General features: G+C 41.2%; 2 protein-coding genes across 2 annotated transcripts; both read right to left on the bottom strand.

Moving 5' to 3' along the window:
* Positions 1-880: 880 nt before the first annotated feature.
* Positions 881-9,627, bottom strand: LOC139474251 (polyprenol dehydrogenase-like). The gene is made up of 8 exons (XM_071257178.1): positions 9,303-9,627; positions 8,272-8,357; positions 7,344-7,557; positions 5,952-5,986; positions 5,218-5,412; positions 4,131-4,281; positions 2,255-2,381; positions 881-1,814 (listed from the first exon to the last, which is right to left on the bottom strand). The coding sequence occupies exons 1-8, from the start codon at positions 9,376-9,378 to the stop codon at positions 1,712-1,714; spliced, it is 987 nt and encodes a 328-aa protein (XP_071113279.1). The 5' UTR covers positions 9,379-9,627; the 3' UTR covers positions 881-1,711.
* Positions 9,628-13,143: 3,516 nt separating this feature from the next.
* Positions 13,144-21,441, bottom strand: LOC139474327 (retinol dehydrogenase 12-like). The gene is made up of 8 exons (XM_071257297.1): positions 21,187-21,441; positions 20,219-20,304; positions 18,521-18,734; positions 18,250-18,284; positions 17,788-17,982; positions 16,399-16,549; positions 15,376-15,502; positions 13,144-14,699 (listed from the first exon to the last, which is right to left on the bottom strand). The coding sequence occupies exons 1-8, from the start codon at positions 21,260-21,262 to the stop codon at positions 14,588-14,590; spliced, it is 996 nt and encodes a 331-aa protein (XP_071113398.1). The 5' UTR covers positions 21,263-21,441; the 3' UTR covers positions 13,144-14,587.
* Positions 21,442-24,981: the final 3,540 nt, after the last annotated feature.

The raw sequence follows: 24,981 nt of genomic DNA, 5'->3' as shown, positions 1-24,981 counted from the left end.
GTTTTACGCCGACTTCAATAGGATTTTATAGTGTTGCAGCCTAATGCTGCTGAAAATCTCATGTAATCTCTATGTACATGGCTTGAATCATATGAATTGATCAAATGTTTACAAATACTCTCTAGAAGTAAACTCTAAACTCTTTCTAAACTTTGACTTTTTCCAATTCCTTTCACAGATCCCCTGTCATTACATAATGATTCTACATCTTTCTGAGAACACCATTCATACGAGTGTGTGTGACACTTATAATAGTGTCATAGCCATATCTGGGATGTGTGGGAACGAAGGCTCTGTATGATCATAAATCGTAGATGCCTGTCACTTTACGGAATTACACCACGGATGCATACTGTCCATTAATAACTTATGACTCGTACATCGGTGATCCTTGAATGGAAGTTGGGGGTAATCTGCTATTTGAACCCATTACTCATATTCGTTCGAAAGAAAACATCCACATATTTATCAGTGTTAATGTTTATTAGTAACAAATGATATATAAGATATACCATTAGATACCTAATACATAGTTAAAGTATATGGGCGCAAGCATCCAGATAACATGTATTTATTTTAGTCTTTGAAAGGCTCTCTTCCTTATGTATATATTTATTATGAATTTCAGCAAGTTTTTTAAAATAATTTTATAACGTTATGGTCATTTGTAGGTGAAATCCATTGATATGGGTTATAATGACTTGCGGGGCGGTCGGGTAGCCGCGGGGTTAAAGCGTTCGCTCGTCAAGCCGAAGACCCTGGTTCGATTCCCGACATGGGTACAATGTGTGAAGCCCATTTCTGGCGTCCCCCGCCGTGATACTGCTGGAATATTGCTAAAAGCGGCGTAAAACATACTCACTCACTATAATGACTTGATCTCTTCCTTGTTGTTTTATTACACACGTCCAAACATTTCTATCATCATCACTTCTAAATGTAAGGGATAAATGATAAGAAATCTGTATTAAATAAAGCGACAAAACCCTTTTCATATCCAATAGAAATCTCTGCATAAAGCAGGCTCGATTGTACGATTCCGACTATATCATGAGCATGCATATGAACATGTTTATGAATCACTCTCAAATAGTATTGATACCAGGTGTTAGCGAAAAGGTGAGCGTATCCTTCCCCACCGATGGCACCCGTCACAAACACATGCAAAGGCAAGTAAATTGTTACCCTGAAAAAACACGGGAACATATATAGGGAATTGCATCCGGCATTATTTTTGTCACTGATTTGGAAATTTGGAAATGTCCTCCGTATGTCTACCATAAAATTTTTGACAGCTTCACTGAGGCCTTAAATGTTGTTACCTTGATCAAATATCTTCTGAGCAAGAGTCGTATGACGCTCTTTGAAATCTTGGTAGAAAGAGCGCGATGGTCTCTCAAATGTTGTCCGTTGTCCGATTCTGACTTTACCATAACACGTTTTGTCCAGCTTTGTTTATCTCCACAACAGTTACATCACAATGAGCCAAATACTTTCATCCATGATTTTTAATGGCTGAGATGGAGATTATACATGTCAACAACAGTATCTGACGTCTTTTAGATTGTGGCTGTGTGTTATTACTCAATACAACATGGTTGTCGTATGTGCCATCAAGGACAATATGCAAGTTATATCACAGTGATTGAGGTAATATGCTGACTGTCAGTCTGTCTGTCTGTCTCTGTATCCCCTGGTATGATGCGCCAGGTCAGGATGAAGATCCTCCCAATGCACTGAGGACATCCTCGGGCAGATACTGCTTCAAACACTCCAACGTGTACGTCCACAGTTCTTCTTGGTATTTTTCATTCCTGAAATTAGTATTATAAGTATATTACACATCTATATACCGCAGGTACTAGTATATGCTCAAATGCGGTTTTGTTGGTTCCCCGACCAGTGGATCCGTTTGCATTCCAGGTATCATTCTCAACTACCTGGGGAGTATGCAACCCAAGCTGTCTAGGAGAGGTAGAAGGTTTTTACATCCACCTCACATATCGCGTACCCATTCTCTGCTGGGTGAATAAGTAACTTGCCCAGGGTGACACCATACGTTTTTTGCATGTGTTTTGGGTGTATGTACGTTCCCACAATTTGGTCATCTACTGGCGCTTTTGATCACTTGCCCACTCCGCCCCAATATGTTCAAGTAATTATATCCGTTAATTGAAATTAATGCTTTGGGAGAACAAGTTCTGCATCCAGTCTAGGTTTTGAACATGTAGAGAATAAGGCAACCAATATGTACCTGGCATCACTGGACATGGAAGCTGGCTTGCAATCAACAAGATAGACCCCATTCAAACCCTTCTTTGCGGGATTCACTGCAGCGTCCACCAGAGTTACCGCCCCTTGAAAAGGAGTCCGAGTAATTCCTGCAAATAATAAAAGATTTTACCCAAGAAACTTATAGCTAAATGTGGACGTACACAGAGGTGCATGTCGAGGATGGTTGTCTCTTTGTAAAAACCTTACAGCACGGGTATGGTGTTCAGAAACGTTAGTGAAAGGATCCCAACCAGGACTAGTTTGCTATTGGATGACCAGTGCATCCCAAGCGACGGAACTCTTCCCAGTATCTAGAATTGATGATATGACAATAAATAACTCAAATCAGTACAACTAAAACTAAATATGCAATGTTGGTAAAACATCCCCAGCTTAGTTCGTCCTAATATTACCTACAGTCATGAAAATTGGTCGATGGCGCTCCTGTATCATTACGGATCTGTGACTATCCCCAGTATCCTTGTTTGCTTATTGCAAAGGGTGACTAAAATGTGGATGTCATTTTGGTACATAACTGTAAGTCATGACCTGGTTGTAAATCTTCCCGAGGCAAGGGAGTTAACTGACTGTAAAAGGCAAGTTTCCAATTATGGAGTCATATTTTGGCTGGACTAACGAGTCTACGCATAGTCAAAGTCGCGAAACGAAATCGACATCTGGTTCGTAAACAACAACGTGCAGATTTCGGTCGACTGCAGGATTTGCTCAACTGTACGTCGACAGATGTTTTCCAAATCTTTTCAAGTTTTTAATCAAGGTGCTCACGTGATTTGATGCACTTCGCTAGATAAGACCCGTTTTATTATAATATATATCTGGATCATCGATCAGACCCTCTTGACTGGGCGCCGCCATTTTGTTTGAAACAAATGCACGTGATATGGTGGAATCTGATTGGGCAATAAGAGGGACATAGAAGGGACATGACCCTAAAGAGCCACTAGTTGCGCTTCGATCAAGCCCAGACATTCCAGCCTAGTTCGGCAAGGGTGGAAACTGGACTTTTAGAGTCAGTTAACTCCCTTGCCTCGGGAAGATGGTACTAGTGTCATAGCAACTGATTTACGACTACCATTGTCTGAAGTACGTTTGACTCGAAAGGCTAATTACCCTGTAGCCATGACATGTGCATGTTTCCATTACTTACTTGTCTGTATTTATAAGACACTAATCCCCGTTGTTAATCCTCACCAACATTTCATTGTATTTTGGCTGTCAGTCAGTCTGGACTACCATATCACTTCCCTTTATCTACTGCTTTTTATAGTATGGCATTTATTGCCTTCATTGATCATCCCCTGAACTGTGTCGGTTCATCACGCCCATATGTCCAATGTCAAAAGCAACGTCATTGTCTCTTTGCCTGTCCATTGTTGTTCATTACTATATATGTGTTACCATAACATGGTGTTAAAAAGCTTGGTATTCCGAGCATGGGGTAGGGACGACCTTGAGCAGGATGTGCTGCTCGTAGGAAACGTCCTGAGGTGAGCTGGAGCTCCGCTCACCACAGGTATGCCTGAGCTGGAAGGTCCGCTCATTGCTGTGTTTGTGTTGTCAGAGCAGGTATTCCGCTCATTGTGCATTTTTTGTTTACTGTTTGCATGTTGTGCATAAAGCGTTCCGGGACAGTGATGTCGATTGTGTTCTTTATTCCCCCAAGAGCTAATTCCCCGTCAACATGGGCGTTGACACTAGTATGTTTCGTTAAGTAGTGGAATGTGCTCAGTAAATCGATCGCTGGTTTGCTTGTCCAAGACACAGATCATTCAGGGCCATGTGACCTAAAACCCTATCCAGTACCCTATCCAGTATGTCCACCGTGTTACACTCACTTAAAGCATACATGGCCCCCATGAGAACAGAATAAAATCGCCGCCTCGCATAGTTCCTGGCCAACTCAGTTCCAACTGCACCCGGGTGGAATGACGTCACCGTGACGTGTTCTCCATGCTGGCGACGTAGAAGGCTGAACATATGCTGGATCTGAAAGTTGAAAGACATCATCTCTAGTGCTAGCAATTGATCCTTACTACCCCAACATCCTGTACTGATTCCTTTCAGCTCCATGTACATAATGTCATTGGAAGCGCAGTATGACACAAGATCTGTAAGACACCCTGTAAATATTTTGTACAGAGTGTTCAGACGAGAGGTACGGAGGTGTTTAGAGTCAGTCAAATCACCATTCTTGGGGAGAAGTATAGTTCGACTTTTGCATTATCATTATTATTATATTTTTATTAGTTACTGATTAACATTTTAAAAATGCAGTGAAGAGTGTTTGGGTGATCCTGGCACAGTCAGGCTGGTTAGGCTCATCATCAGCTCAGGGCCCAGGACATTTTGGAGAATGTGAAGACTCCCAAACACTGCAGCCTTCTGCATTACCCAGATTGTCAGAAGGGCTGTATTCCTGGTAGCTAACCCGGGTACTGTCCCAATGTCAGTCAACAGATTGGGAGGTACCAAACCTAAGGCACCGAGAACAATGGGGAATCGGACATCTTAGTACTTGGGATGCAAGTAAGACATTTCGAAAGCGAGGTCCGCATATGTTTTTCCTCAATCTTTTCAATTACATTACTGTCAAAAAGGACAGAAAATTCAATATTATAAATGATTTCATTGGATTTATCAAAAAGGACAAGATCAGGTGTGTTGGCCTTGATATTTCTGCGGCTGTATACGGGCCTATTCCAAAGGATTTTGTATTTATCATTTTCCATGACGCCCTCTGCATATTCAGGGTCGTACCATGGATGGACCTCTGAGTCAAAACCGCAAGCATGGCGAAGACGGTAATAAAATGATGTCGCTTAAGATACTGTTGTTGTTGTTGTTGTCCTTGTTGTTATTATTATCATTATTTTACCCTTGAAACAGTATGCCAACCAGAAGAGTACCTTCAGGTGGCCCTACCTGATATAACTTTGAGTTGCCATAGAAACGTAGGTTGCTAAAATCTGAAGGGTTCTTTGCTTGTGCTTTGTCCAAGTTAAATGTGGCGAATTTGTGTGCCAGACTTGACGTGAACACAATCCTGCAGTCTTCTCCCGAGGTCTTCATTATAGGCAGCAGATGGGCGACAATCAGGAAGTGGCCCAGGTAGTTCACCTGCGAGGACAAACACCAAGGTTTGATGTTGTGCGAGAAATGGTCGTGAAGGTTAGGAATAAATTAGTGTTTAACGTATTAACAATGACATTGATTAGAACCTACAACGGAGAATGATTAAGAATTCTACCTTCATTAATAATTTTATGAGAAATGTATCGTAAATACGTTGTCAATAAATGCATGAACGTAAGAAATCACAAGGATGAAAAAACGGTAAACTAGAGCAACTAGCATAATAAGACACGACAGGGAGTTAATTGTAGGAATCAATCGTAATGATGAGGTCATCAGGTGCATTGCAGGCGTACATAAGGTAATTCACATCGACTACCTTTACACAAATATTTTGATTGATTATACAGTAAACTACGGTTATAACGAACTACGGTTATAACGAACTAAAAATAGTAGTTGCTTTGAGTTCGTTATAACCGTAGTTTACTGTACATGAATGTTTCCAATACTACCAGGGGGTGGTTTTGTGTATGTCAGACAAAATTCACATACATGTTCTTGCCTACAGACGTCCCATTTACCTGGAAGTGCAGCTCATACCCATCGTCTGTGATCTCTGAAACAGACCAGATCAAGTTGATGAACACTATGATGCTGAGACTGTCTGAATATCTTTGTACGTCTCCTTGGAGTGAGTGAGTGAGTTTGGTCTATTCCCGCTTTTAAAGGTGTATGGGATGGGAGCAGAGAGAGAGAGAGAGAGTGTGTGTGTGTGTGTGTGTGTGTGTGTGTATGTGCGTGTGTGTTGTTGTTGTTGTTGTTGTTGTTGTTGTTGTTGCTTGTACTATTCTGGACTAATGTCGTTCTTATAGTGCTAGCCCACTGAGATATCATTTTAACATGGATACCCTACTCAGACACAGTATACCCTACTCAGACACAGTATACCCTACTCAGACACAGCATACCCTACTCAGACACAGCATACCCTACTCAGACACAGCATACCCTACTCAGACACAGTATACCCTACTCAGACACAGCATACCGAGCCGGCCAGTCCTTGTAGTTGTGTTAGCCCTTCAAAACCAAGCGCCAGGCAGGGTAACAACCCGTACGGGCAGACGCTCTATCCACTAGACCACGGAGGCGGCCACGGAGCTGGGGGTTGTTTAAGGGTCCGAAATTCGCTGTACAGGGCTGTGTATAAGCGCGAATACGGAAACGATTCTCCCAATGGAGACAGTTACTCGCATTACATAATCATCAAGATTTGCAATCTGACGAATCTGTCAAGATACATTTCAAGTATGTCTTCAAAATCCGAAACGTTTTTATATAAAACTTGTCAATCTAGTAAAAAATGATCCTGAGCGCTATAGCATGCATTTGGGTCTCTGGCCATTCATACAAAACATTTGAATTTGAACACGTTTATCTATGGTGTTATAACTATACTGACCTATGACCTATGTGATATCATGTGCGTATTGGTGTCCTCAGTATTTGACCTCTTTGTACTTTGACCCAGCGTCACACAAAACCTAGCCATGTCCTCAGTGTTTGACCTCCGTGTACTTTGACCCAGCGTCACACAAAACCTAGCCATGTCCTCAGTGTTTGACCTCCGTGTACTTTGACCCAGCGTCACACAAAACCTAGCCATGTCCTCAGTATTTGACCTCCTTGTACTTTGACCCAGCGTCACACAAAACCTAGCCATGTCCTCAGTATTTGACCTCCGTGTACTTTGACCCAGCGTCACACAAAACCTAGTGACGTGTCACATCGCATATACATACTTACTGTAATGGACACCCATTCGTGACAAATACGTTTAATTTGTTGTGGTTTCTCAATATTGTAACATTATGAGGAACTATGCTTAATTATCAAGTGGTTGGGCTTACAGCAAATTCGATCAATGCATTAGCTATACATTTAGCTAATCCCATGTTTAGAATTATATGTACCTCTTTCCGTAGCCGCCAGACCAGCATTACACAACAGGACATGGAGTTTCCGCCCGGAAGACTTGAATGCCTCTATGAAGTCCATGGTTGATTTCAGAGAAGCCAGATCCAGCTTCATGAACTCTACAGGGAGTTTGTCTTCATTTATATGTCCTTCCTCCAGCTTGCCTTCTGCTTTGATTTGTTCATAATCTTCATTCATCCTTTTGATTGCCTTCGATGATAAAAAAGCCATGATAAGAATATTGATAAAAATTGTGAAACACAAGACAATCAATGTTTGTTTAAATGCTGCACTCAGTAATATTTCAGCAGTACGACCGAGGAACCATTCCGAATTTCCGACAGTAAGTGAACATCAAGAAACCTAAAGATCTTTAATCATAACAATGTGTCTTCGGAATGAATGCTTACGTTCCCAGTCTTTATTTTGTGGATTTTTATTTACAAGATAGACACAATTTTATGGATAACAACTTCTTTAATACTGTGAAAAGCGACGTTTCGGTATATATCACAAATACGAGTCGAAGATTAGCATCAAAAATGAGAAATTTGGTGAGAAAGACTGACACAGATTTGACGTAAAGAAAGTATTTCATTGTTTTACACACATCACCAGTTTATTGTTGCCAGAGGTTCCGGGATAGAATAGGTCAGCAACCCATGCGTGTTTATGGGTTTAAAGACGACTGCTTGTCGTAAAAGGCGACAGGCGGGATCGGGTGGTCAGGTTCCCTGACTTGGTTGATACATGTCATCGTATCCCAAATGAGTAGATCGATGCTCATGATGTCAGTCACTGGATTGTCTGGTCCAGACTCGATTATTTACAAACCGCCGTCATATAGCTGGCATATTGCTGATTGCGGCGATAAACACAATGTCACACAAAACAAACCACAACCATTGTTGCCAGACAACTTACATCAGTGGCTCTCTGCTCGGATCGACAGGCAATTATCACTGTAGCCCCCATCATAGCGATATGTTTGGCAGTTTCATAGCCAATCCCTAGAAAGAAAACATGGACCCCTATTATGAATAAATGATCACTTCTTGTTATTAAAGACCTCATGAATCACTACATCCGGGTTAGTCAAGGGATTGAAATTCGTTATACCGAAATACAAAACAGACTAGTCATCCCTTTACTTGAAATACAGGCCTCGTTATTAATGTTATTAGGAATATAAGGGGGTACGGGTGGCCCAGTCGTCTAATGCGCCGCAATTCGCTGTGCAGAGTTGCGTCCCTTGGGCACACCAGAAACCTATGATTGTGGGTTCGAATCCCGGTTCACCCCAATTGTGTTTCTAGGTTTGTCAGCACCATACCCGTGCTCGTGGGTTACACCGAAGTGGTAAACGTCTGAAACCTGCATCACTTCGGGCTTTCCTCCCACATTAAGCTGACACGCCGTGATATGACTAGTATAATGTTAAAAGCGGCGTTAAACCCAACTGACTCACTCACTTTTATGAATATACACTTGTACGGTGAGTAAACAATTCTTATCCGAGCGATAGACCTTTATATAAGCTCCAAATGAACGAGAATTAATACATATATGTAGTGCATTCATATCTGGGAACGTATCGAGCGGGTTTAACTGCAGTTTGAGGAAAACGAACAGCGTAGTCGTCATCAAATACGGTATAGTGTGGGTCAGTGATACAGGAAATGGAGGATCACATTGTGATCACATGTCTGTGATTTTACGTCAGCCACGTCCCACCGATGTACAGTCAAAGGGACACAACTCTATTCAAAATCACACAAACTTTGTACTTTGAACTTTGTGTCAGATTACGCACTCACCAAAGAAATATCTAGCCATAGTTCAATGGCAATTCTGCATTACGTTAACAAACATAATAACACTGGTTTTCGGCTAAACTCTGTATGCATTCAATGAATTACGAACCGGTATGACAATAAACTATTCGAAGCACATACCTGTATTGCCACCCGTTACGACAACGATCCTCTCTCTCGGCAGCGAGACCACAGGAAAACTCGGTGAAGCCCCCATTTCTGTTGTTCACTGTTATTCGTCCACGGTGATGGTAAAATTGTATCTCAGTTTTGTCAGTCACAAATTACAAGATGAGCTAGTTCGTCTCTATCAACGCCGTACGAGCTGTCGTGGGTCACCTGAGGTAACTATCTTGCTGAGTCATGTTTACTGACTGGCTGAACAGATAGCTACCTGAAAGGAAATCTCTGCTGACGACGTTACGACGTGTTACACACCCAAGCGGGTATAATACTTACTCTGACATTACAGTTCCAGTAGGCCACGACAGTTGAGCAGTACGATAGCTTGTGTATACATGTGAAACAGCATTGTCATCATGACTGCGTTACTAAATGTGGATTCGGTAAACTGCGGTTAAAACGAACGTAAAGATACCACTAGATTTAGTTCGTTATAACCCTAGTTCGTTGTAAGCATATATACAGCAAATGGTTGGGACCCAAAAAAAAATTCATTAGATCCGTCAGTTCGTTATAGGCGTGTTCGTTTTAAACGTAGTTTAATGAAGTTTATATGCAGTATGTGAATTTTGGAACTCTGGTAGCGTTACAAAATGTCGCTAAATATCATGTGAATTTCAATTTCAAATCTTAATTGTATTAAAGGCCACAGGCCCATGCACAACGGAGTTACATAAAGTACTTTATAAGATACAAAGTCAAGGTAACAATATACTTCGAAACACAAAAGTGCGTATAGTATGTGAATGACGTTACTGTGACTGTGACAAAATATTGCCATATATACTCACCGACAAAAGAAACGCGAATATCATACATGTTGGTTAATGTGTGACGAAAATAACTCCTATTTCAGAGACATTAGATTGATTCGATGCACAAACGAACAAATACTTTTATGTAGTGTGAACCAACATTATTTACAGGCCACCAGCATATAGCTGGAATATTGCTGCGGCGTTAAACAACACATCAACAAAACGAACAAACAAACAAAGAAAATGCCTTTTTGGCCCTTCCTTTTCCTGTTGTGTTAGTAATGGAAGTCTTTACCAAGGGACATAAGGCGTTCTTCCCTCCAAGCCTTCAAATCAAACTAGGGGCGGTCGGATAGCCGAGGGGTTAAAGCGTTCGCTCGTCACGCCGAAGACCCGGGTTCGATTCCCGACATGGGTACGATGTGTGAAACCCATTTCTGATGTCCCCCGCCGTGATATTGCTGGAATATTGCTAAAAGCGATGTAAAACCATACTCACTCACTCACTCACTCAAATCAAACTTGGAAACCTATCTTTTCAAGTTAGTGGCCTACGCGTTTCCTTGGCAGTGCTATGAGCAACTGCTCTGTTTAATGGATGTTAGAGTCGGAGTTACAAGTTGACTACAGATTATATATTATTGTATATTTCATCGTGGCCTAAACTGTGTAAGCGTTTTTAGAATGTCGTTGAAATGGCTTGCTCATTGCTCATTTTCCAATTGATTGATAACAAAGTGTTACGTTACGGATCGTCGAGCATTAAACAGTCAGATCACACGAATTAGTAATACGTTATATTGATACACTGTGAAAATAGGGCAGTGTTTCTCAGGAAGGATTGAGGTAATGATACAGTGTCATATGCAGGCACTGAAAGAATTAAAGTAGGCAATTTATTCACGTGGTGGAAAGGAAATTGACGTAAACTCAAAACATCAATGCCAAAGAATAAACAGTCTCGATTATCTGACGAAACAGATTCCATAGGGCGTGAAAGGCAAATAATTGATGGCAATGAACGTATACTGAAATGGACGTCCATGTCGAGCAGTATATCATTAGCTCCAGCTTATGGCGTCTACATGTCTCACTTACTTAGATACTTTTATTTAGAGCATGTGCATTTCATGCAAATTTCACTGTATATTACACTTCACTTCAACAAAGTGCTCGATCCTGTCCATACATGACCTTTACGCGGAGGGAAATGTCCGAGCAACTCTCCTTTCCTTAAATATAATGGAGTTTGGAGCCAAGGCCCATTACTTCTCAAGAATGGAGAGTTACGAGGATATTCCCCAACCTAAATCACATCCCTACTTTTGCTCTTTGACAAAACATTCTCTTTTGTAAAATATTTGAAAAATAAACCTTAACTCTTTGTAGACTGTATTTATACTGCGTGAGTCGCCCTTGCGTGATGCACGCGCGCCTGTTGATCCGTCGCGAGCTGATATTCTCAATGCATGGTACACAGCTCACCATTATTTCGTAGGGCCCTAAACCAGTATTGTATCAATCGCTTGCAAGTTGTAAATACATGCTGACAGGGATTGTAGCAAATGTAGAGCCCTGAACAAGGATATATATGTTCACCTGAATATTTTTCTCGTCAAAGGTTTACCAAATTGCATTATGTGTGGACACTGTTATCATGCTGTAACATAAGCTTATGTACATATTTGTTTCAGCGTTTAAGGAGTATGCAAACATTTGAAGATATTTAATAGTTAATTACAACACCGTACTGTCATGTTTCGCCGAAGCTGAGGTCGTCCATTGGACATACTCAAATCGAAAAAACTGTCCATTAATGAAAAATAATGGAGTTTTTAAACAGCAGAATGACGTCACAGATGTGTTTTAAATGACGTTTTCACACCTCCTTATAAATTACTCGCCGGCACTTACTTCCTACATGAAAACTTTGTGAATGGTGGGTGGTAACGGTAGAGCAGGAAAATCATGTTTACCTTTTCTCGAACACCTGGTGTTATTTATCACTGATTTTCAATGATACATTTATATCATTAGCATCTCTTTGACTTTCACGCCCAATGGAATCTGTTTCCTAAGACACTAGAGAAACTTTTATCAACGAGTGTTGATATATTTGATATCAAAAGACACGAGGGTGAGATTTTATTTATCATCCAACATCATTCTTCCAACTATTTCAGTTTGTAGACAGTAATAGCAGTGTCTTAAGTATAAAAAGTACTGCTTACGGCTTCAGTAGCTGAGCCATTAGTGATGTCATTTGATTGTGACGTCATGATAACAATGGTCTGCAAAGCATTGTGATGCAATTTCATTGCAGCGATATCTACAGTGTAGCTTTCGCTTGAACTCACCCAAGCGATATCTCCTGTGGGAGTTTTTGTTTGTTTTTTGTTTGTTTATTGTTTAACGTCGCACTCGGCACTTTTCTAGCTATATGACGGCGGTCTGTAAAATAATCGAGTCTGGAACAGACAATCCAGTGATCCACGCAATTGGGATCGATGACATGTATCAACCATTTCAGCGAGCCTGACCACCCAATCCCGTTAGTCGTCTTTTACGACAAGCATAGTCGCCTTTTACGGCAAGCATGGGTTGCTGAAGACCTATTCTACCCCGGAATCTTCACGGGTCTCTGTGGGAGTCAGTTTTGGATGATAATAGAGGTTTGTCTCTGGCGCAGACGGTTTGGGTTTACCTGTTTCTCAAATGCAATTAGTATTGGTATATATTTTCTACTTAGTTGTGTGACCTGGAGATCTCATTTCATCACGAATCAGTACACAACCAAACCTACAAAAACATGTATTAATTTTCATCAGAGGAGATGTACGTAAGAGACGCAATAATGCTACAATTAACATATGACAGGTCTTGGAAAACTATTTTTAATCTTCCATCTGACATTCGATGATATCCAAAACAAACCACAACTACATGTTATTGTCGCGAAAACTTTGTATTCGACTAAAAGTATACACTATAAAACTCTTGACAAATGGAAACTCAATTAATTGCATATATACGAAGTCTAGTATTGCCTGTCTAATAGACCGGCTTATACAAAACAATAATCTGACGTTACACGTGTCATATCACATGTAATAACAAAATGTATTGAGGACAAAGAATTCCTGAGATTAACCTCCCCTTGGACTCTGATGTTCTACAAGACGGCATGTGTGGACAAACTAGTCCCGCCATCAAAAAACCCACGTCGAAACTCCATCACAAACCCCACCTCGAAACTCCATCACAAACCCCACCTCGAAACTCCATCTCCAAAACCCGATCTCCGAACTCGATCCCGAATGACTAACACTGACTAACGACCATGTTGTTCACAGGCTCAATTAACAAGGCAATTGACCACTCAGCATAGAAGAAGGAAAGAAGAAGAAATTATTTTATTACAGTGCCACCTGGTGTTTAAAGACAATAAAAAAAATACACGTATACATACGTATGATATATAAAAAACATCAGCCGACCCATGAAGGATCTATGAGGCAGTTAAAATCATTAAATTATGAATTATATAAATTGGCAAGAATAATACACGAACATAATCGAAAGCACACACACACACACACACACACACACACACACACACACACACACACAAATATTACACACATTTCATTTTCAATCACACATGGAAGTTCACCACATCCACTCAATATCACGTGCGCATACATCACATACAAACACTGCCCACATACTCATCTATCAATCAAAAAAACATACACAATATATACATCACTGCCCGGCACGCTGTCGCCGGAGAAACATTGACGTCCCTGTTGCGGCCAGAGGTTTACACAAGCTGACACACTGCATAAGGAAGCCAAGTTGATCACAAGGTTGGAAACTCAGAAACTGTGAATTGGCAATGCAGGCTTTCCTCCAGAGGTCGTAGCGGGTATCAGAGAAAAGGGTACAGTTGATCAGGAAATGGGTCTCGTCTTCAACTTGATGTTCATCACAGAACTGACATATACGGTCATTAAGTGGGGTAATCGGTCGCCGGAATCTGCCGAGCTCAATTTCTAAAGGTAAAGTCGCACATCTCAATTTTGCAACAACACTACGCTGCTGTCTGTTCAGAATATTGTGGCAAGGCAATTGACCACCCAGCATAGCGATGAGACGAAAAACGTCCTGTTCATGCACGGGTTCCTGAATATTAAGACCTGTGTTTATGGCTTTGTCTTTTTAACAGTTGCCTTAAAGGAAGCATTCGAGCGATACCCAAAGATTGAAAGGACATATCACGTGAAAATGGAATTTGTCTTCTACACACGACACCAGTATTATAGCTACAAGTCAGGACCAATGTGTATAGAACCCAGCGACGATCAAAATAGCACGATAATGTAAACCTCATGTAGCGAAAGTGCAGCGCTTGGGGTGATCGCTCGATGTCTACCTTTAAAGATCGAGCATGTATTTGTTTTCTGGGTTACAAATGTCTTGTCGTTACTGGTAACCATCTTGAGGCACATCGAGTGATGCAGTGATATGTGGGGGTAAATATTGCTTCAGGCACTTTACAGAATAGTTCCATAGATCTTCCTGATATTGTTCATTTCTGAAACAAATGTTTGAAGTGCTTTAAATACTAATACCAATAATAATTATAATAATGTGTTCATATATTGCGCTAGACTCTCTGCACAAGGTGCATGCAAACAGCGCTAACATTATTGCCCAGGTCCATGGATCGGTGAGTGCTCAATTTTCATTCCCAGCTCCCTGGGAAGTATACAACCCAAGCTGTCTTGAGGCGGTAGAAGGTTAACAGCCATATGACCACCCTTCCAGATACCCATTCCCTGCTGAGTGAACAGAGGCGCAGTTCGAACAAAGTCACTTGTCACCACATGTGCTTCAGTGTTGGGCAGGACCAGAAACTCTCACAAGTCAAACTACCAAACGTATTCGTCTAAGGCGCCGCGATTCGCTGTGCAGTTTGTCAGCACCATACTCGTGCTCGTTGTTTTTACCGAAGTAGTAAACGTCTGAGACCTGCATCACTTCGGGCTTTCCTCCCACATTGAACTGACACGCCGCGATATAACTGGAATACTGTTAAAAGCAGCGTTATACCCAAACTCACTCACTCACTCACACATTACAGTGGTAAACATCTATGACATGCATCACTTTAGCTCTAACTTATATAAAAGCTGACATAACCAGAACACTGTTCAAAGCGGCGTTGAACCAAACCAAACAAAGCCAACAAATGTTCTCCCTGGACGTACCTGGCAAGTCGGGCTATGGATGCTGATTTACAGTCAACAAAGTATACATCCGTTACGCCTTTATTCTTCGGGTTCACAGCCAAGTCAACCAACGTCACCGCCCCTTGATATGGCGTTCGTAGAACTTCTGAAATTGACAAAACATACATTTCAATCGTAAATAACACAATGAACAGCACTTTTGATGCGTTTTGTTTTTTGTTTATCGCCGCACTCGGCAATATTCCAGCTATATGACGGCGGTCTGTATATAATCGAATCTGGACCAGGCAATCCAGTGATTGACATCATCAGCATCGATCTACACAGTTGGGATACGATGACTTGCATGAACCAAGCCAGTGAGCCTGACATTCCGATCCCGTTAGTCGCCTCTTACAACAACCACGGGTTCATGAAGATCAATTCTAACCTCTGAATGCAACGAGACCAGTAAATATTTATGCTATGTATTTACCAAGGTACATTTTGTCGTGAATTTAAAAGTTTATTAGGATTTAGCACGAAGGTATAATAAACGATGTATGTATTTGTAACACAATACACGCTGGTAAGAGCTATACTGAATTCATCATTATCATGTAATGGACAGAGTCATCGCGAAACACCAATCCGATTAACTGTGTATCACGACCAGATGAATACAAATATTACCGTATCCTGCCCCTCCGGTGGCACCCGTCACAAACACATGAAAAGGCAAGTCAATTTGGAAGTCAAACAAACACGGGAACATATGTTACAAGCCACTTTGGTCCCATTTCCTGTTCAGGTGGGTAAATAAGTGGAAGGAAATTGGCTATTTGATCGTCATTGAAAGACATCAGGAGATCGATATACCAGAAGCTTAAGTTCGACTTCTTGGCCAAATTTTTTTTAATTTATTTTGCTGATCCGAGCAGGAAATCCGACTCGAATGATTGAAGAAACAGTTCAGCTAGGAGGGGGGTACACTTGGTGCCCATGATGTCACACCGCTATACTTACAGTGAAATGAAGATGAAATAATGTAATTTTACTCACTCATACTGTCAAGACAACTGACTAAGCACGAGAAACACTTCATATCACTGTAGTTCCTCGTGATCTCGGTGGAGACAGTACCCGGATGCATTGACGTCACAGTGACGTCACTTCCTCTCAGTCGGCGTGATAGACAGAACATGTGTTGAATCTATAATGCAGGCATAGCGTTACAAACACAGCTGAAAACAATTTTAATCGGGAATGAAACTTAAGCACTGCTTACTATATATTTCCCCCTAAAATAGTCATTTTTTTAAAACATTTAGTTTAGTTTAGGGCTTTTCCCGAGCTAAGGGTTTTTTATCCGACTTATGAACTGTCTAAATGCAAGAAATACCAGAAAAAATAAGAAAACATCGACATACCTTATAGTGTTAAAAACAACATAGTGTTTCAAAGGTATGAAAGGAATTCGCTCAAAGCGTGCTTGAGAAAAATCACGTGCAGCTGGAGTCATGACATGATAACCTTAAGAACCTCTTATTATCTGGTCTGGGAGCTTAATCGGAAATAGTGGGTTACAAAACTTAACAAGATTCAAGTCCTGGCAATTTGTTGTATATATGCTCTGTATATACTTATAACGAACTACGGTTATATCGAACTAAAATTAGTGGTCCCTTTGAGTTCGTTATAACCGTAGTTTACTGTATGCGAGGTTGCAGGTCCGATTCAGGTTATGGATTTTTTAAGTTAATATAAATTGTGACTTTTAACCAATCATAAAACAATGACAATTGTGTTCAAATCAAGACGCAAGTAATAAAACGTTAATTGTAAAACCTAGGTATTAACTGAAATGTTCTATCCACTACACTTCATGGGGTAGTCTCCGGGCAGACGCTCTATCCAATACACCACTGACACTTGTGAAAATTAGATCAATGTCATTTGTGGAGAAAATGTAAATTCGAGCGATATGAGTGAGTGAGTCGGGTTTATCGCCGCTTTTAACAGTATTCCAGTCATATCACAGCGTGTCAGCTTAATGTGGGAGGAAAGCCCGAAGTGATGGAGGTCTCAGACGTTTACCACTTCGGTGAAACCCACGAGCACGGGTCTGGTGCTGACAAACCTAGAAACATAATCGGGGCGAACCGGGATTCGAACCCACAATCATAGGTTTCTGGCGTGCCCAAGCGACTCAACTCTGCACAACGAATAGCCGCGCAATAGACGACTGGGCCACTCGTGCCCCCAAAGCTATATGAAAATATAGAGTGGTGTTTGACTTATTCCAGGTATGTTTGATCTTCATGTTCCTTCTTTCGACCAGTAGTCAGCATCTTTGAATAAATGTGAAGATGTTTGAAAATTTATTTCATATTGAAATTGTATTTATACCAAGAAAGAGGCTCGACAAATCTGTACACGTAGATCTCGCACCTGATACATCTTTGAGTTGGAATAGTAGAGCATTCGTCCATAGTCAGATGGACTTTTGGCTTGGGCCTTTTCAAGGTCAAACCTTGCTCCTTTGTGTGCCAGACTTGACGTGAACACAATCCTGCAGTCTTCTCCCGAGGTCTTCATTATAGGCAGCAGATGGGCGACAATCAGGAAGTGGCCCAGGTAGTTCACCTGCGAGGACAAACACCAAGGTTTGATATTACGCAAGCAATGGCCATGGTCGTCGAGATTAGGAATACATTAGTGTTTGACGTCAACGATGACGGTTATGATTCAAAATATTAAGAAGAATTATTGATTTTACCAATATCAATACTTTTGGGAATATCATGCATAAATACTTTATCAAAATGCGTTCACCTGACGCATTTTGTTTGGGAAATATGTCTTATGTGTTAATGTGTATGTCCTTGGGTAGTCAAGATGATTTATCTTTACCTGAAAGTGCGTCTCATACCCATCCTCTGTGTGGCCTGAAAGTAAGATACCAAAACGATAGCTTGATCACAGTATTCTTTAGCCGTTTTTTATGGCGTTATCCCGTTAATAAGAAAAGAAACCTTCCCATTGACGAAAAAAGACATTTTGTTTGCGACACCGCATACAGCATTGTTCCAGCTGTAGATGATCGAATCTGGACAACACAATCTAGTGATTGATATTACGTGGATCCTGTCAGTGCTAAGGTAGACAACTCTGTACATCCTACCTCTCGGTACAACCGCCAGACCAGCATTACACAACAGGACATGGAGTTTCCGCCCGGAAGACTTGAATGCCTCTATGAAGTCCATGGTTGATTTCAGAGAAGCCAGATCCAGCTTCATGAACTCTACAGGGAGTTTGTCTTCATGTATATGTCCTTCCTTCAGCTTGCCGTTTGTCTTGTCGTCTTGGTATTCTTCATTCATCCTTCTGATGGCCTGAAAGTGAAATACAGCGACTGTTGGGGGAGGGGAGGTAAAATGGCGTCCAAGACTATTGCACTGATATAGTGACATGCTTGCCTGCGTCCGCGCGTGCGTGCGTGCGTGCGCGCGAGTGTGTCTGCTTATACAAGTCCTGACTGATGTAAGTTTTTAAAGTTTTACGGCCCATTGAGATACATGTATATGGATAAACACAGTATATTGACCCCGCAGTACCAGTTCTTTTTTTGTCCCCTAAACGGATAGCCAGGCAGGGTAACAACAAGTACCATATGTTAACGTCTTGTGGTATGACGCAGTCGGATTTGAACCACCAACCTTCCACTCTCCTGGTAGACTCACTCCCCTCTTAACCACGGGGGACTGGTGTTAGAACTACCAGGGTTGTTTATACCGTGTTACAGCTGTTTCCAAAGACACACAGCACATGTCCATATTCATTGTAATCTCGGAGTTCCTCGATTTGTCGTTAAACAATTAGCTGTATTAGGGTAAATATAATTGTTTTAAATCTAAAATCAAATTCTTTTGGATACTCGAATACACCTCATGCTGATGCCTTTCTGTGTTTGTTTGGACGCTACGTTTAGTTTTGACACCAGATACAAAAAAATAATAACAGTTCTACACATTACAGTCACTTAAACGAAGCTCCTTGTGCTGGTTTTGAAGCACAAACACTGCTGTGCCACACCCCTCGTCTCAGGTAAACGAACGTTGTGACCAGCATATACATTACTTAATAACAAACAAAACAAACATGTCAAAAACTTCCATCAGTACGATCGACTGATGAGGTTTGGTATTACTTTTAAATACCGAATATGTTTTCAATAATTTCCTTATAATATTTTGGACACTAATACGTACTTAATATGTTTCTCTCAATATTATTAAAAAAACATAAATTGTCTTTGTATGTTTCCATTTATCATGATGAAATGTACAATTAGGTACATACTTCACGTACTAGCACTGTAAAGTTTAGACGAATTACCGTTAACTTAAGTGAGTGAGTGAGTTACTTTAGTTCCACGCCGCATTGAACAGTATTCCAGTCATATCACGGCGTGTCAGCTTAATGTGGGGGGTAAGCCCGAAGTGATGCAGGTCTCAGACGTTTACCACTTCGGTGAAACCCACGAGCAGGGGTATGGTGCTGACAAACCTACAAACATAATCGGGGAAAACCGTGATTCGAATCGACATTCATAGGTTCCTGCGTGTCCAAGGGACGCAACTCTGCAGAGGGAAGAGCGGCGCCTAAGTCGACTGGGCCACCCGTAAGACTGACGCACAAAAATCTGGCGACCTCGTTTACACATCATGTAAAATTCAGGTAATCACTAAATTAATGACAAACATAATATATTTGACACACCCACAGAGCTTTCTACGAAGATTGAATTGAAGTGGGCATCTGATGCGTGTGCATTTGAAACAAAAATTAACGGAATAAAGATCTGATATATACTCACATCAGTGGCTCTCTGTTCCGAGCGACATGCGATGATCACCGTTGCACCCATCTTTGCGATGTGTTTAGCCGTCTCGTAACCAATACCTAAATGATCATTATTCAGACCAATCATGGTATAATATCATCATATCGTTAGATTGAGTGAGTTGGGGTTAACGCCGCTTTTAACAGTATTCCAGTTATATCACGGCGTGTCAGCTTAATGTGGGAGGAAAGCCCGAAATGATGCAGGTCTCAGACGTTTACCACTTCGGTGAAACCCACGAGCACGGATATGGTGCTGACAAACCTAGAAACATAATCGGAGGTAACAGGGATTCGAACCCACAATCATAGGTTTCTGGCATGCCCAAGGGGCGCAACTGTCATCTTTCCAGGATAAACAAATCTTATTCTTATAATTTTTCAAGTTTACATGTAAGTAGAATGACATATCTGATCATCATTTAGGACACATCATAAAAAGGAACACTGTCCTCGATAACTCCTCCGGCCGCGTTACACCAAAAGACGTTTGAAGATGGCGAGTTTTTGCGTTAAGGGGATTAAACAAGGACATTTAGTGTGTGTGTGTGTGTGTGATATATATATATGCAGGCCTATATATTGTCATGACTGACATCCCAAAATAGATATTCAGTCATCTTGAACGCAACGTGAAACCCTGTACACAAAGGGAGGTAACTGTTTTCTTATGTTTACATGTTTCGTCATGCGGAAATGCGGACACATTATATAAACTCGGTTCTGGGCTTACACAAGCTCAGGTGCATCTTCATATCTTCATTTATGTGTTATATTAATGTTACATCCTTCATAATCTAGATTGTGCCTTCACAATTTGTTAGATACAGAAAAAGGAAAATATCTGCAACAGGAAATATAGATACGGATACGACGATTCTCAAAGCATGAACGAGCATGAACGAAAAGTTACCTGCTATGATCACATGCCCTAAAACCTACCTGTGTTGCCGCCAGTGACCACGACGATTCGGTCCCTAGGGAGCCGCACAACAGGAAAACTAGGTGAACTCCCCATTCTGAAGTTTACACAAATTATGACCAACAGTACTTTCTGCAGACGCACATAAACTCTATTAATTTAATATCCTGCGACGGGTATGAATGTTGTTGTGATGAGGTATCATGGCATGGGTAGGTGTCACCGACTCAACCCCGGTGACCTTCTGTCGTTATATCAAGTACAAGGCACATGACCTCGATGCGAAGTCTTTATTGTACCGATCTATAAATATCTTGTGAACAACATCACGTTGTATGTTGCTAGCCTGCAAGAGTTGCGTCCCTTATAACACAAGCAACACGCTGTTCGTCTTGCGCTGTGACTATATATACCGTAATTCGACGTAATAAGAGCCCCGCTCTAATAAGCGCCCACGGTGATATTTGCTGATATATTGGCTGGTGAACAATCCCAATTAGCACCCCTTCCGATTGATCAATGTACACAAGACCTATTTATTCGCGTATAATACGCACTCGTGTGTTATATGCACACTTAATTATGGGCAATTAAATTCTGGAAAAATATATCTGTCGTACATAAACATTTCAGGCTGTCACCATAAACCACGAAATTTATCTTTTTTTCACAAAAATAATATAACAAGAGCCCCCTATTTCTAATTTTGAGAGCGCCATGGGCTCTTATTACGTCGAATACGGTATATATAGATAGATAGATAGATAGATAGATAGATAGATAGATAGATATTTATACTGGACTCCAGATAATTTTTCAGTACTAGCAAAACTAAAGAGTACACTTGTCGTATTGACTGGAATCTAATGGATTAATCTTGTATTTCATTTCAGATATGCACAACATTGCTACTCTCGTGTGAGTGAGTGAGTGAGTGAGTGAGTGGGTTGGGTTTTACGCCGCTTTTAACAGCATTCCAGTTATATTACAGCGTGTCAGCTTAATGTGGGAGGAAAGCCCGAAGTGATGCAGGTCTCAGACGTTTACCACTTCGGTGAATCCCACGAGCACGGGTATGGTGCTGACAAACCTAGAAACATAATTGGGGCGAACCGGGATTCGAACCCACAATCATAGGTTTCTGGCGTGCCCAAGGGGCGCAACTCTGCACAGCGAATCGCGGCGCCTTAGACGACTGGGCCACCCGTACCCCCTTACTCTCGTGTAAACAAGTCAATAAACAATACATACTACTTTGTTCGTTGAACATGCATGTCCATTGTATCACGCGCACCCCCTTCTATGGTATTCCGTATTTTTTGGAAAATTTCGAGTATTATGAGCAGAATCTATTTAAGTATTTGGAAGGCATTTGTAAGTACTGACTGTACCGATGTAAACGAAAAGGTGATATATTTGGTTAATACAAAATTGAAATTTGAGATAAAACATCACTAGACATGACGATTTACGGTTTAAATTATATTAACACTAGGCATTGTTTAAAATGCACCAGTTAAGATCCTGGTTAGAATTGGTCTTCAGCAATCCATGCTTGTCGCGAGAGGCGACTAACGGGGTCAGGCCAGCTGAATTGGTTGATGAATGTCATCACATCCTAAAATGCGTGGATCGATGCTCATGATACCGATCACTGGATTGTCTGGTCCAGAGTCGAATATTAACAGGCCGCCGTCATATACTTGGAATATTAATGAGTACGGCGTTAAACAACAATCAAACAGGGTGTCTGAGTTGTGTTTAGCAATACTTAGTGTCACAGCGTGTCAGCACCTTGCGATCAATGTGGGTTGGCCGAGATATGGAGAATCCCTGGCCAGTATACACGTGGGATACAATGGGATGTTAGTAATGGCAGCACACACACACACACACACACACACACACACACACACACACACACACACACACACACACACACACACACACGCATCGCACGCACGCACGCACACACACACAAACACACGCGCGCACGCCCGCACGCGCGCACATCCGCACGCACGCACGCACACACACACACACAAGGCTACTTTATCAAGTCATATACGATAAATCGAAAAGAGTAATGAAGAACAAAGCGAGGTTTATTTAATGTTAAAAAATTGTCCGGGAGGGAAGTGTCCAGTGAGTTATTCCCCACAGGGGGGCACGGGTGGCCCAGTCGTCTATGGCGCCGCGATTCGCTGTGCAGAGTTGCGTCCCTTGGGCACGCCAGAAACCTATGATTGTGGGTTCGAATCCAGGTTCGCCCCAATTATGTTTCTAGGTTTGTCAGCACCATACCCGTGCTCGTGGGTTTCACCGAAGTGGTAAACGTCTGAGACCTGCATCACTTCGGGCTTTCCTCCCACATTAAGCTGACACGCCGTGATATAACTGGAATACTGTTAAAAGCGGCGTTAAACCCAACTCACTCACTCACTCACTCACTATTCCACACAGATGTAGATGTAGTTGGACAGCGCAGAACACTAAAGACCAAAGACAATGACATGAAAATAGACCAACCAAAATATCCAGATCGACACGTGATCGTTGTTTATCGTACAATAAAACAATGCAGGGAGAAAAAAACTCATGGTTTATTCTCCCTGCAGTGTTTTATTGTATGATAAACAGCTCCCACTCGTCGTGTATTTCTTAAACAACGGGCGTTGTAAGCATTATATAAAAAGTCAGATAATCTTGTTATAAAATAAGTATCTTCAGATGTAAATACTCATTTTTATTTGTCCAAATGAACATGACTAGTAAATTGCTCTTGAAGAAAATGCGTCCTTGGTTTGCAAACACGACATAGCATTCATCTTCTATTCCATATTACAAAGTGGTCAAACTGTTAAAGGAATACCAGTTGCCTTGACCGACGAACGTGCAATCCTCACCCTAGTTCTATCAGGACGAACACCAGCGTTGCAGTATTTCAAACCAATAACTTTACATAGTGGTGAGAACAACATGTAAAATAGTATTTGTTCTTGATACAGATTATACTGGAACATCACATTAACTGACGAGCAAAAGAGAGTATACCTTGGACAATTGGATTTGGTCTAACATTGCAAACGTTATCAAAACGTTACAAGGATGACGACAACGCGACTACGAGACCCGTGTCAAATAAACTACGGTTATAACGAACTCAAAGGGACCACTTATTTTAGTTCGTTATAGCCGTAGTTCGTTATAAGCATATATACAGCATATTTACAACAAATGGCCGGGACTAAAAGATAAGTCCGTTATATCGGACAGTTCGTTATAAGCGTGTTCGTTATAACCGTAGTTTACTGTACATAAGATCGAGTAACTATCTTTTGTTTGTTTCATTATCAGCCACCAGGAAAGTCAACATTGGTGCGTACTTTCTTTTCACTGGCTGTTTAGGGTAGAACAATATAATGACACTGTTATCAAGACAGAGGCTTCGGCCACAATGAATGATTGACTCGCCGGATCAATCTAAATGTTTACTCGAAAACGTTATGGAATAAACAGCAGTAAAACTGGACTCTATGGGGACAATGGTGGACTTGGTTTTATTCCCAATACGTTGCTTTGTCTTGTTCGCCCAGTAAAAGCCTGTAAAAGTCTATTGTCAATTCCAGCACGCTTTCAAACCCAGTGCTTGCTGGTACACAGGTGTCTCTTTGCACATATAAATAATTTTTCAAATAATATACAAACAATGCTGCCAACCAAACACCAAATAAATATACGATAGTATTGAATACCGGTAAATAAGCATACACTATTCTTGATATATCTACTTTGCTTTGAAGTAATATATTGTC

The sequence above is a fragment of the Haliotis cracherodii genome, unplaced genomic scaffold, assembly GCF_022045235.1.
Source record: "Haliotis cracherodii isolate W230 unplaced genomic scaffold, xgHalCrac1.p SCAF_3, whole genome shotgun sequence".
In the NCBI taxonomy this organism is placed as follows: Eukaryota; Metazoa; Mollusca; class Gastropoda; order Lepetellida; family Haliotidae; genus Haliotis; species Haliotis cracherodii.
The sequence above is the reverse complement of the archived record's forward strand: the minus strand, read 5'-3'. Positions and strand labels throughout refer to the sequence as shown.

Excerpts from the sequence above, each read along its gene's own strand:
- LOC139474251 (XM_071257178.1), bottom strand. The coding sequence starts at position 9,378 with ATGGGGGCTTCACCGAGTTTTCCTGTGGTCTCGCTGCCGAGAGAGAGG. Across the intron at positions 8,358-9,302 it reads CGTAACGGGTGGCAATACAG|GGATTGGCTATGAAACTGCC; the intron begins GTATGTGCTTCG and ends TTTTCTTTCTAG. Across the intron at positions 1,815-2,254 it reads TCCATGTCCAGTGATGCCAG|GAATGAAAAATACCAAGAAG; the intron begins GTACATATTGGT and ends TACTAATTTCAG.
- LOC139474327 (XM_071257297.1), bottom strand. The coding sequence starts at position 21,262 with ATGGGGAGTTCACCTAGTTTTCCTGTTGTGCGGCTCCCTAGGGACCGA. Across the intron at positions 18,285-18,520 it reads TCTGGCGGTTGTACCGAGAG|GCCACACAGAGGATGGGTAT; the intron begins GTAGGATGTACA and ends TCTTACTTTCAG. Across the intron at positions 16,550-17,787 it reads CCAACTCAAAGATGTATCAG|ATTCAACACATGTTCTGTCT; the intron begins GTGCGAGATCTA and ends CCTGCATTATAG.